At 42.5% G+C, this 12,615-nt stretch overlaps 1 protein-coding gene across 1 annotated transcript; it reads right to left on the bottom strand.

The window, feature by feature from the left end:
• Positions 1 to 281: 281 nt before the first annotated feature.
• On the bottom strand, positions 282 to 11,285 carry hhipl1 (HHIP-like 1). Its single transcript, XM_053434415.1, has 9 exons — positions 10,890 to 11,285; positions 7,519 to 8,165; positions 7,231 to 7,374; positions 6,691 to 7,019; positions 5,481 to 5,607; positions 3,579 to 3,724; positions 3,373 to 3,454; positions 1,494 to 1,576; positions 282 to 1,386 (listed from the first exon to the last, which is right to left on the bottom strand). Exons 1-9 carry the CDS (start codon positions 11,262 to 11,264, stop codon positions 824 to 826), a joined length of 2,496 nt encoding a protein of 831 aa, XP_053290390.1. The 5' UTR covers positions 11,265 to 11,285; the 3' UTR covers positions 282 to 823.
• Positions 11,286 to 12,615: the final 1,330 nt, after the last annotated feature.

The raw sequence follows: 12,615 nt of genomic DNA on the forward strand, positions 1-12,615 counted from the left end.
GTCCTGCGGCACATGTTCCTGCAGCGCACATGGTCCTGCTGCGCCACTTCATCCTTCGGCGCACATCATCTTGGGGCGCACATCGGCGCACATCGTCCTGCGGCGCACATCGTCATGCGCCGCACATCATCCTGCGGCGCACATCATCCAATACAGGACTAAATCGATTTATGTATGTGGGTCTAGATACGGCATTAAAGTCATGAAGTTATTTTGAGCAGTGATGGCCTATTTCAATGGCAAGATTAAAAAAAAAAAGAATCAACAGAAGAATACGGAAGCATATTGCATTAACTTTTATTTTTTATTTTTTGGGGCATTTGTAACTTATACTGTGTTGTGCAGAATTGTATAAGTTACAATATGTTTTTTTGGGGTGGGGGCGCTGCTCGGAGGGGGTCTCGCCCGGGGCGCAATTCCATGTAGAACCGCCACTGCATTTAATAGGTGGAGAACATTCAACACATTACGACATACTCTGTCTAATATGTAACTGTAATAAATCAATGCTAAACATAGATTCAAATTAAACATTAAAGTCTGTCATGAAAATATAAAATTCAACTCTAATAGAAACTTATGATTTTATTTATTTACCGTTGGGTAAAATTTGCTAAGTGCCTCTGCAGACAAGTAGAAGACATTAGTGATGGAAGAGCTTGGATAAACAGCGTTGGATGTCATCAAAGAATAACAGCTCATTTATGGGAAGTTGAAAAGTCCTCATAATAGTTGTTTATGACTGTTAAATTGATGCTTGATTTTTAAGAAAATGGGTTTAGTGTTAATCATAATAAGCTCTGACTTTATAGTAGTCATACTTTTAGACTTCAACAACATAGTCTGAGTTGCCACAGATCACCCCGGCATCTTCATAGTGGGCACAGTTATTGATCCCAACGCCGGCGTGTTTGCAGTCCAGCAGGCTGGACTCTGTCCCTTCACACTGAACATCATCCAGAAGAATCCGCAGATTAGTCCCCTCACCAAACTCTGAGTTCTTGGCTGCTTTCAGAGCGTATTGGAAGCCTAGCTGCCGGCAAACCACAGCAGCATTCTTGGTGGTCCATAGGTCGTCACACACAGTGCCCCACTCCCTGTTAATGTAGATCTCCACCCTTCCACGGTCATCGCGACCTTGTTCGTCTCCAACCAGCCTTACCATTCCACTCTGGAGCTCTGGTGCAGTTTCTACTCTGGATTTTTCCTTCCTGCGCCGACCTTTCCGTCTTGACTGTCTGGGTGGTTTGGTGGTCGTTGGTAGAGGTGTGGCCAGGTGTGGTCCTGGTTCACCTAGATGGTCAATGAGCTCTTGGAGCCAGTCATGTGATTCTGTGGGTTGTGGCTCTTGGATTTTTTCGCTTGATGGCTCAACTCCAATCAATGCTAATGGTGAGACAACAGAAAAGCACAAGACCCAATATGAATGCAAACAATGTTAAAACAATTAAAAAAAATTAATTCAGTGTCAGGTGTTTTGTTGGTGGACTCACATTCCTGCGGAACAAATCTGATGAGAGGACTTTTTACTCTGACAGGGAGAGGGTCGTAGTGACACTGTCTCGGTGGAGCACGTCTAGAAAAAACAGATATATGAAGTATTGTTGCTTTTAGATACAAGCTGCAGGACTAATACAATGTTTTTTACCCTGTTACTTTGAGTAACCTTCCTTTATGTAGACAAAAATGAGGAACAGTTGAAATGAGCTATAGTAAATGAGTTAACACAACCATCTGCTGCTGAGAGAAATACAGACAAAAACCAAAGCTGTCTGAAGCAACATCAGGAAGGAGAGAGTAAGTACGGCTGACCTTTCACACAGCTGCCAACAGGGCCGGTCTTTCCTACAGGCGACATAGGCGATTGTCTAGGGCGCCACTCAGAGGGGGCGTCAAAAACTGCGCCGAGCAATTTTTTAATTTTTTTTGCTAAGCAGATTTTTTTGCGCCCCCTTCTATATGTGGTATGGGCCAAAATATTGTATTTAATTACTTTAACAGTAATTTAAGTAGTTTAGAGAAATCAGTTAATGACAGCAGCACTCAGGTGGAACGTTTGGCACGGGAGCAGTACCCCGTACTGTCAGATGCAGTCTGGATGAGGAACTGAATGCTCCGTGTCTTTATTGCTGCTGCATTCATCCTGTATTCTACAGGTTAGTAGTGGGTGAGAGTCACCTACGTTAGCTCCTTAAGCTTCGCTTGATCACCACGGGTGTCATTGAGACGTGTTGATGTTGTTTTGACTATCAACTTAGACTGGTAAAACTTAATAACTCCGCTGGGCAGTGAGGGGAGACGCTCGCGCACTACGTGGGCGGGGCTACATTCGCCTGTATAGGTGTTTATTTTACCTGCACGTCGTCTTGCAGGCGGGTCGCGATAGTATATTGTTTACTTTACAGTGTGTAGTTCAGCTCCGACACACACAGACTCTGTAATTCATGTATTGTTATTGTGCCTTATAAAGACCACTTATAAGCTTATGTTCAATAGGTCTATATTGTAAATGTTTATATTTCTTTATGAGTGATAATGTATATTAAGATGTTTGGAGGAAAGAGACACCATAATAATTGAATGTATGTTTTATGCACTTTAAAATGCAGTTACACCCAAAGAAATGCTTGTACTTGAAATTTTGTTTAATTTGAATAAGATGCAGTCTGGATGAGGAACTGAAGGCTCGGTGTCGTTACTGCTGCTGCATTCATGCTGTATTCTACAGATATACTTTGTTGCTGTGGTATCAATCTTGAGACCCATAACATATATCTCCAACCAATATTTTGACATTAAAAATATTAATCTAACATTAGGGTAATATGAGGCAAAAATCGAGGTACGAACCTCCTTGGTGTTGTCAGAACATGCTAGCACATTGAGGCTTGTGGTTAGAATGTGTGTGTCCAAGCAACTTCGACGAAGAAAGAAATCATTTTATAATACGTTTTCGTGTGGGGGGGGGCGCCGGGAGTGAAGCTTGCCTAGAGCGCCAAATGTGCTAGGGCCGGCCCTGGCTGCCAACACTGCTTCATTTCCCCCCTTCTCTAAACCCAGAGACAGGCAGTATGACCTCCACATTTAGCACAAAGTTTGAGAACGTTATTTCACAACTGCTGAGAGAAGACAGAACTATCACATCCAAGCCAAGTGTGATCATGATACTGCATATCCCTTGAGCTTGCTGAGTGGAATGTGATGCCAGTGTTTGTAATTATGAACAGATGCGAGTCTTGCATATCCATGACCTACAAGCAGGGACAAAACTGCACATTCTAAATTCACAATGAGCAGTTATGACACGTTACAGAGGATTTCTTTGTCTAATGATGGTGAAATATGAAACTATATAATGGTTATGTTGGTCACCTTGAGGGATCCACCACTTTATAAACGACTCCTGAAGGTGACGTAGCACTTGGTATTCCAGTGGACATGAAGTACAGCTCGCCTGATGGAATGAAAAACACATCATTAAATCAAGAGGACATTACACAAGTCACAACTGGTTTAGAAAGAACACTGTAGATTCAGTATCAGAGGTTTGAGCTTATGTGCATGTGCCCATGCATTACCAGCTTCATCTTCAGCAAAGGAGATGATGTACTGGTGGTAATTGTTTATGAGTCCAGGGAAGGCGCAAGTCCGGCCCATCCCCATACAGATCTCGTTGTATTTCCACTGCCCTGTGTTTCTGTCCTCCTGCAGACTCATCAAACGCCTAGGACAGGAACACATTCATTTAAAAATACTCCCTGCATTACTACAACTACATTAGTTTATATAAGCAGAGGTGGGATTCTAAGAGTAAGAAAAATAAGGGATTTCTGCTCCTGAATAAAGACAAACATCTTAATCAAGAAAATTGAAAATTGAAATTCTACCTGAAATAGGCTTCACTATTGTCACCATTAGGGGTGCACCGATATGGAAATTCTTGGCCGATACCGATATTTAAAATAACAATCTGGCCGATAGCCGATACCGATACCGATATTTGTTTATTTTCTTTTTGTTGTTATTCATTCACCCTTTTGTGCCAGAAAAATAATTAAATCATTATTTAAAAGCACTATTTAAAAAATGTTCAGCCCTTCATCACTCTTATCTTTTAATGAGCACAAATTGAATCAGATTTATGAAACAATCTTTGATTTAACTAAACTTTATTTAACAGAGACATATTATGCCCATTTTACCGCAAGTTGAAATGGTTCCTTGGGATCTTAATGAAATGACTGTAACATATTTTGGTCAAAATACCACAAGGGTAATTTAAAACAGTACCTTTTTACCCTGTCTAAAACAGCCCTGTTAAAGTATCATTATAGAGAACGCTCTTCTCATTGATTTACGGTAGCAGTATTGGCCGTTTATTAGAGGTGTTACGGCTTCTGTGTGTATGACGTATGTTGTCAATTCCCTTGTTACCTGTGCATGAGACGGATAAATAGAGCCGGTGCACATGAGAATAAAATACTTAAACAGACGCTACGCTCATACTTTTACGCCAAGTTACACTGCGTGAGTCAAGATAACTTAACAAGCCCTCCTCAGTTTTACCTGTTTTTAGTGTCGGGCAGAAATCACATCGCGTCAACACCCACCGTGGCCCTTCGCGATGCTTGTTTTAATTAAACAGTCGGATTCCCCTGGTCCGCACCAGTTCTCAGTCAGCTGCTAGGCGCCAGCCGAGGCGCACCGCAGGGTGCCCCCCCCACGCGAACAGAGGGTTCCCCCAGCGGTCGCCGTAGCTGAGGTGATCCGCGAGAAGGTCCCGACACGCGTCCAGAGTGGCCGCCGCTGACCGCGTACCCGGTCCCCTCCAACAGCCCGCCTTCCGTGCCGGCGGCACCAGCGACGCCGTTAGGCGGCACCGGATGAGGACCTCCCGGTGCCGCACACTGAGCCTCCGGTGGCGCGCGACTGCTCCCCCAGCCACGGCACGTGCCCAGCGGTTTTATCACAAATATGAACATCGGCCAATGATATCGGTGAAAGTCAAGTTTATTACCGATAAGCCGATATCAGTTAACGAGGCGAATATCGGCCGCTACCGATGTTCGGCCGATAAATCGGTGCATCCCTAGTCACCATCCTAACTTTGTTTGTGTACGGCATTTGAAATGTTAATCTACAAACAAACTCCAGTAATCAGATGGAATAAAGTATTAAGTAAAATATTTCTACATGAATTGTGTAAATGTAAAATTAAGTAAAGCGCAGGTATGTCACAGCAGTACTTACTGTAGGTACAGTACCTGAGTAAATGCACTTGTGGAATTGACAAAAAAGCGATGAAACAATTAATCATATTGTTCTATGAATTATTAATTGAACCAACATGTATGTTCCAGCCCCTACAGTGTTATTTTCCATATGCTGTATTTCACAGTAAATTTAAGACAACATCTGGCTCTGGCAAGCACTTTTTACTTGATAAAGAAAAAATATGATATTTACCACAATAATCTTACCCGCTCATGAAGTCTCCAAATATGTACATGCCATTCAGGTTGGGGTTTTCACAGCCGCGGTATACGTAACCTCCAGTCACTGATTTTCCCATCTTGTGCGAATATGCATAAATAGGCAGGACATCATCTGTTAAACAAAATCTAAAGGTCATTATTGTCATTATCACCGTGGTTGTTCATCAGCTAGGTAGGCCTACAAGGAATGCTGTTTAATCGGGTTGTCCAGTGACCAAAAGGTCAATGGTCCTATTCCGGTTGTTTTTAAGTCAAGATAAATCAGTTCATCTACTTTTCTTTTAAAGTTGACCTATCAGAACAAAAGACGTCTAATTCAGGTTTTGAAACAGATGTGCCCTCCTGCTTTAATGCCAAGCTTTCACGCTTTACAGCTGAATCTGAAGAGTATTTCTCACTGGAGAGTATTTCTTTAACAAGATTTAGTCTGAATAGCAGTGATGTATTATTAGCATTGTTGTTTCTATAGAGATAGGTCCAGCGTAGGGAGGGGTTCGGTGCACTTGCAGATAAGGACTGATATATGAACAAATATTATTGTAAAAAAGTACCTCTTTATAGTATTGGATGATATGCTAAAAATGTTTGATCGGCCACCAGCAGCTCAATAACCACAGATTGATGATACATTCGTGCAAGTGGGTGTGCACGCAAATGCGCATTGGCACACACCAGTATCCACAAATACAATAATGGAAGAGCTTTCAATAGTTATGATCGGAACTCACTTCAATCCTCTCTATTCAAATAAACATGACGTAATTTGTGTTGGTGAAGACCAAATGATATTGTTTACTGAGTTAACCGATATGTCCGATGACACTGTTGTGTGTCAGTCCTTGTGTGTCAGTGTGTGTCAGCGTGTCTGAAAAAGACAGAGACAAATGAGCGAGCGGAGTCAAGATAGAGGAAACAAAAAACAAATGAATATTAATATAATATAATAAATAATAAGTGCTAATTCATATAGGTTCATTGAATGAATTCTAAAGAAGGCAGACTATTTGATCAGTATTTGTGGAGGGAGCATGCATGGTCGTTGTAAGTGGTGAAAAGCTCAAGCATCTGAGCCTGGTCTTGGTCTGAATGTGATCTTAGCCCACCATCGAAACAGAATTAAAGACCACTGTCTGTTGTGTGATGCTGAGCAAGGGTAAACATGGATGCTTCGAAACCATCTGATTGAAATGCTTACCTAGTGAGCTGTTGGCACACAGTTTCTTATCATAGCAGGAGAAGCCCTCTTTAGCTCTCCAGCCATAGTTCCGCCCTTTCTCTATAATGTCAATCTCTTCAAACTTGTTCTGGCCTACGTCCCCACAGAAGATTCTTCCCTTTCCTTCTTTCGTCCGAGGATCACCCCGGTCCACCGAGCACCTCCACATATTCCGGACACCATAAGCATAAATCTCAGGTCGAGCTCCTCTTTTGTGTATGAAGGGGTTATCTGGAGGGATTCTGTACAATGGGCCTCTCTCATTGTCATCCACATCAATGCGAAGAGCTTTACCCAAGAGAGCAGACCTAAAAAAGATGCGGAAATATAGAAAACATATGACTGACCAATTATGCCATGTGAATATGCTCCTGCAGAGTTAAATTAACATTAATTAATATAAATGTATTTATTATGACAGAAACATCAAAAATATCTCTTATCATGATAATTTGGTCTATTTGCTATAATTAGATTGATTATGCTTCAGATTCTTCTTCAGATCAAATATTTTCTTACTTGTTCTGAGCATTCCCATATTTCCCAAATGGGTCTCCTGCCATTCCACCGTCACCTGTGAAAATGTACAAGTAACCATCATCTGCAAAGAGCAGTTGCCCTCCATTGTGGTTTGATGCAGGCTCATCGATCTCCAGAATAACCCTGAAAGGACATCGGCAAGACAGATATGACCAGGTATGACTCCCTATTTGAGTTCATTTGTATGGTGCATGTATTGTTGTTAATGTTTCAGATGACTCAAAACCTATTGCCGTTATCTTACTTGGATCTACTGTACATACTCACCGCTCAGAGGTGTGATCCACTAAATTCATGTCATTGGCAGATACACGGAACTCACTGATCCTGATCCTTTCATCAAAACCCACCTCCACTGAGTAATACACATACAGCTTTCCATTGTACTTGTACTTGGGGTCAAAAGTGAGTCCTAGAAAGCCTCTCTCATCCCCTTCCCATGATGATGTTAACACTGCCTTGGTAATGTTCAAAAATGGCCTCAGCAATTTGGACCGGTCTGGAAGGTAAGTCCATACCAAGCCCACCTGTTCTGCCACAAAAAAACGATGTGTGCCGTCGTTAGCATGGACCATGGCTAGTGGGTTCCGCAGACCATTGGCCACTTCTTCCAGACACAGCTGCAGACAGCCATCTGAGTCTGACTGAACTCGACCCAGATTCTGAGTGAGCTTTTGGTTGCTGAGGAGGTGTGGGTAGCAGTAGTCCACGTCGCCTAGCCCAACATACTGGCAGAAAAGTGCCTGGTCTTCTTTGACTTTGGCTATGTGTGGGTCATCTGACAGGAAGGGGATGGCAGAGCTGCACTTTTTCCAAAACTGGAAGCAGTGGTCCTGACAGAGGCCAGGGATGGTGTGGACCGGGGTGCTCGGGTCCTCTGCATCAAAGAGGTGAGCTGCATAGGGAGAACATTCCTGGAGAGGTGGAGGAGAGATATGGGAAGAGAAGGGTTAGAACCAATGAGGAGAAGGACTCTGCACAATAGAGCTTTGCTTAGTACATTAGTGGCTTTTTGCCTCACACAACACACACAGTGAACACGCAGTGGGCAGCCATGGACGGCGCCCAGGAAGCAGATGTTGGAGGAGTAAGGTGCCTTGCTCAGGGGCACTTAGACAGTGGGCTAGGGAGAGTCCTTTTGGATTTGATCAGATCCAGGTCTGGTCCATATCCAGGTATGTTTTTTTCTGTCAATGGTCTCAAACCTTCCAGTCTGATGTCCATCTATTCTACCACTAGTCCACTGCCGTTCCAAAAGGAGACAAAGAGCCCCGACCTGAACAGACTATTAGTCTGTATCTAGTGATAGTGATAGTGCCACCTACTGGGAACAGGAAGTAAGCCTTGTTTTACATTTTAATTCGATTTACATGAACACACAGTGCTGCTCACTGCCCTAGTTATTATAATTATAATTTTTATAATATTTATTAACTGTAGGGATGTAATATTAATGAAATAATTATCAACACAAGAGACCCTGGCCACACACTGTAGGCAGCAGTGTAAAATAATATAAAATGGGAACACTTGTTTAAAGCCTGTAAGCTCTGCTGTCAGTTCACTCACCAATATCAGCGTTAATGACACCATAATAAGGACATAATAACACTATATTCATAAAGATCCCCATTGTTTGGCTGTGTCTGAGCTTTTGTAGCATAAAGCTAGACACACAATTATCCAAACCATCTTGCCAATACTCCCACTAAAAGCTCCTAGTCCTACTCTAAAGCTACATGTTTTGGATAATCATTGTCAGACTGTCCAGTTGTAGTCAAGACATATTTGTAGAAGCCGCTTCTGGGACGCCTTATTCCCCAACTATCAATCAATCAATCAATCAAATTTAATGTGCATAGGCCATATTCACATATCAGAATTAGTCTCATAAGGCTTTAAACAAGGACATCCTCTGGCTTTAACCCTCAACAAGACAAGACAAAACAAAAAATACTTTTAACATGTTAAAAAGAACGTAGAAGCCTCAGAGAGAGCCACATGTGAGGGATCCCTCTCCCAGGATGGACAGAAGTGCAATAGATGTCAAGTGTAGAGGAGAACTCTACGTCATGCCCTGAAGCATGATGGTTAAATCAGTTAATCATTCATAATAACTTCATAATAATAATACACTAGTAAGTTCTTAAATTCATTATTTATTATTACTATTTATTTAACTCTATTGGATGTCTGTCATTGTAAAACTAGCGAAACAGACAAAAGGTATGGATGCAGTACATGTTTAAATACAGGTCATTCTATGTCATTCCGTTTTTTCTCCTATTTTTTTACTTATTTTTTATTTAGTTTTCAACAACAAAACAATGTGCATTTTACTTTCATTGTCAATTTTTATTTTTCTTCTATTTAAGTTTGGGCAAACACAAACACATAATCGACATTAGACTGCAACCATCTGTATTTCAAGTTGTCAACTGGACAACTTTAAACTAAATAAACAAATTTACCTAATGAGATACTCTTTACCTTTTTTATCTAATTTAATTGGACAGTGCTGATCAGCGGTTATCTACAATGTACGTGATCGACATCTGACTGCAGAATAAGTGGGTAGTACTTTGGGGTGTGTGTGTGTATTGGTGTATGACTGGGTTAAAGGGAAATCAGTAGGGTCTGAACTTTACCTTCATTCAGCTCACTTTTGGCTTCTCAGTGAGCATAACGCCGGGTTCACACCGGACGCGGAAGCGACGCCGAAGCGAGGCGTAAGCGCAGCGCCAATCCTCTGGCTCCCATCCACTCCCATGTTAAACCGCAGCGCTGAACACACCGGAGGCTGAAGCGTAGCGTTGTGCCGCGGCTGCCTAGCGCCGTGAAGCGATCGTTTCGGCGTCGAGTCTATTTTTTCCGCTTGACGCGAGCGTATCGCGACAGGAAACACACTGAAAAATGATTTTAAACGATATAGATGACATATTTTATATGATATAAATGACCAAATATGCATCCCATACTTTGTATTCACCTTCTGTTGTCTTGGAGTTTTAATTTTACCACTTTTACCAACCACATTATTAAATGTCCCCCTCTGCCAATCCACTACAGCCACACAAGCAGTCATAAAGATAAAAAAGAGAGGGGGGCTACGTATTCTCCACATAGGCTTGAGTGGAGAATACGAAATTTACCCTCGACACCCGACATTTACCGGAGCTAACAGCGGAGAACTTCTTCAACATGGATGACATTAAATTAATCATTGAAGTGGAGGAGTAACTTGAGTTGTTGATTCTCAGCATATGTTGTATAAAGACAACACCAAAAAAGACACATGTTGGGACGCTGTTGCAGTTAATGTTGGAGCAACAAGTAAGTATATGCTTGAAAAAAATGATTAAATGCCGATTTTACTACAGGCTGATAACAGCAGAAGTATGTGATATTATTAGTAATGCGCGGCGCTTCGGCGTCGCTACCGCGTCCGGTGTGAACCCGGCGTAAGAGCCAACATCATAAAAATTTCCCTGCAAGAGCACCTGACTGCATTCATCTGTTTGTGTGTGAAAGTGTTTGTCTCTTGCTCATTTATTGTCTTTGCTGTCAGCTCAGACTCTCGGCGCACGATGGAGAAGTTTATGCACTAAGCAGAGCGACCTTTGCACATGCATGCCTACCTGGCACAGCAGCTCCAGGACGAAGCCCGCACAGTTTGCGTATCCGTAATAATCAAAATGGTCCATAACTTGATAGAACCTGGCCATCAGCTCCTGGTCCTTCTGATAATCACAGCAACCAAACTCCTTATACATGACGCAAAACTCGAGCTCCCTCAGCGGTCGGAAGGGAGGCTTAAAATCCAAACACTGCGGGTGTAACATCACAGGTGCGACCCACAGCATCGAAAAACACAAGACGCCGATTGGAGAGAGCCAAAGAAGACGCAGGGCTTTCCCGTTACATCGCCGCATTTTGGCGAGCGGTGGTGACAACGGAGGAGCGAGTCGTGCACTAGCGGCTTCCTGTGTGCACTTTGCTCCGACTCCGGTCATCCGCTGAGTTTGGCGCTCTGACGTAACCTCTGTGTGCACTGGTAGTACCGTTATACAAACGCACAAACACACACACACACACACAAAAACACACACACACACACACACACACGCTCACGCACTGTGACAGAAAGCCAACCAGCTGCAGAGCAAGGTTGCTACTGTCTATGGATCAGCCACATCATTATACAGCAATAATGATACTGCTGACACCCCTCCACACATAACATCACGCAATAGGCAGCTCATGGAGAGTTCTTGCAAGTTCATAGCTTTAACTAATATATTTAGCAACATGTAATTGTATGTCATCTCCTGCTGTCCAGCAGATGGCAACCTAATCAAAGCTAGATGCTGCATTCAAATGCAGTTGTTTTATTAATACAGTTTTTCACGAATGCTTAAGCACGATTTTCAAAACAGGGCCCGGTGTTTCAAAACACTACACACTATTAGCCCAACCACACACTCAATCAGCAGAACACCTCAAATCCTTTGCGAAATGAAACACTCTTGCACAAACTATACATTCATTTATCAAATCATATTTTTTTACCATATGAAACACACACGTTTCATATGACTCAAATCAGTTTGAGCCAGTTACACACACTTTTCAGTGATTAGAGAACTGTAAGTGAAGTACAGAGAGAAAGTGCAAATATATAATGAATTCACCAAACATTACAAAAGACCGATGCTGCAGAATGATGACAATATAATCTATCTCCTCCATATACCCAAATCAGTCAACATGTCAACATGGAGAATCACAACCAAACATGTCCCAGTTTTCATGCTACTACGGTAGTGTGCATAACACTGTAAGCTCAGCAAATATCAGACAAACAGAACATTCTGTATCCAGTACAGGTTTCAATGAGGGGTACCTGAGCCTGTGGCCAGAGATCGTAAACCCTCCACCGCCATGCAGAGAAAAACTCATTGATTGGGTTTAGAAACGGAGAGTATGGTGGAAGGTATAGTACTGTAAACTGTGGATGGTGTTGAAACCAGTTCTGGACCAGAGCAGAGCGGTGGAATGACACATTGTCCCAGATGACAATGTATTGCATCTGGTGCATGTGGTTAACTGCTGTGACATTGTTGTGCAATCGGTCCAAAAATGTGAGAATGTGAGGTGTGTTGTAAGGGCCCATATTGGCGTGACGGAGGAGCCCATTCTGTGTAGTGGCAGCGAAAGGGTGACGTTACCCCCATGTTGCCCTGGGACATTGATTATAGCCCCGTAGCCAATGATATTTCTGCCTCTCCTTCTTGCTTTTGTCAGGTTGAACGCTGCCTCATCTATGAATATGAATTCATGCAGGATTTCCTCAGCATCCATCTG

This window comes from Pleuronectes platessa, chromosome 11 (genome assembly GCF_947347685.1).
Source record: "Pleuronectes platessa chromosome 11, fPlePla1.1, whole genome shotgun sequence".
Lineage (NCBI taxonomy): Eukaryota > Metazoa > Chordata > Actinopteri > Pleuronectiformes > Pleuronectidae > Pleuronectes > Pleuronectes platessa.

Bases quoted from the DNA above. Each gene is read 5' to 3' on its own strand.
- hhipl1 (XM_053434415.1), bottom strand. From the start codon at position 11,264: ATGACCGGAGTCGGAGCAAAGTGCACACAGGAAGCCGCTAGTGCACGA. The intron at 7,020-7,230 runs GTAAGAAAATAT...CATCTTTTTTAG, and splicing joins TATGGGAATGCTCAGAACAA to GTCTGCTCTCTTGGGTAAAG. The intron at 3,455-3,578 runs GTAATGCATGGG...TCATTCCATCAG, and splicing joins CTTTGCTGAAGATGAAGCTG to GCGAGCTGTACTTCATGTCC.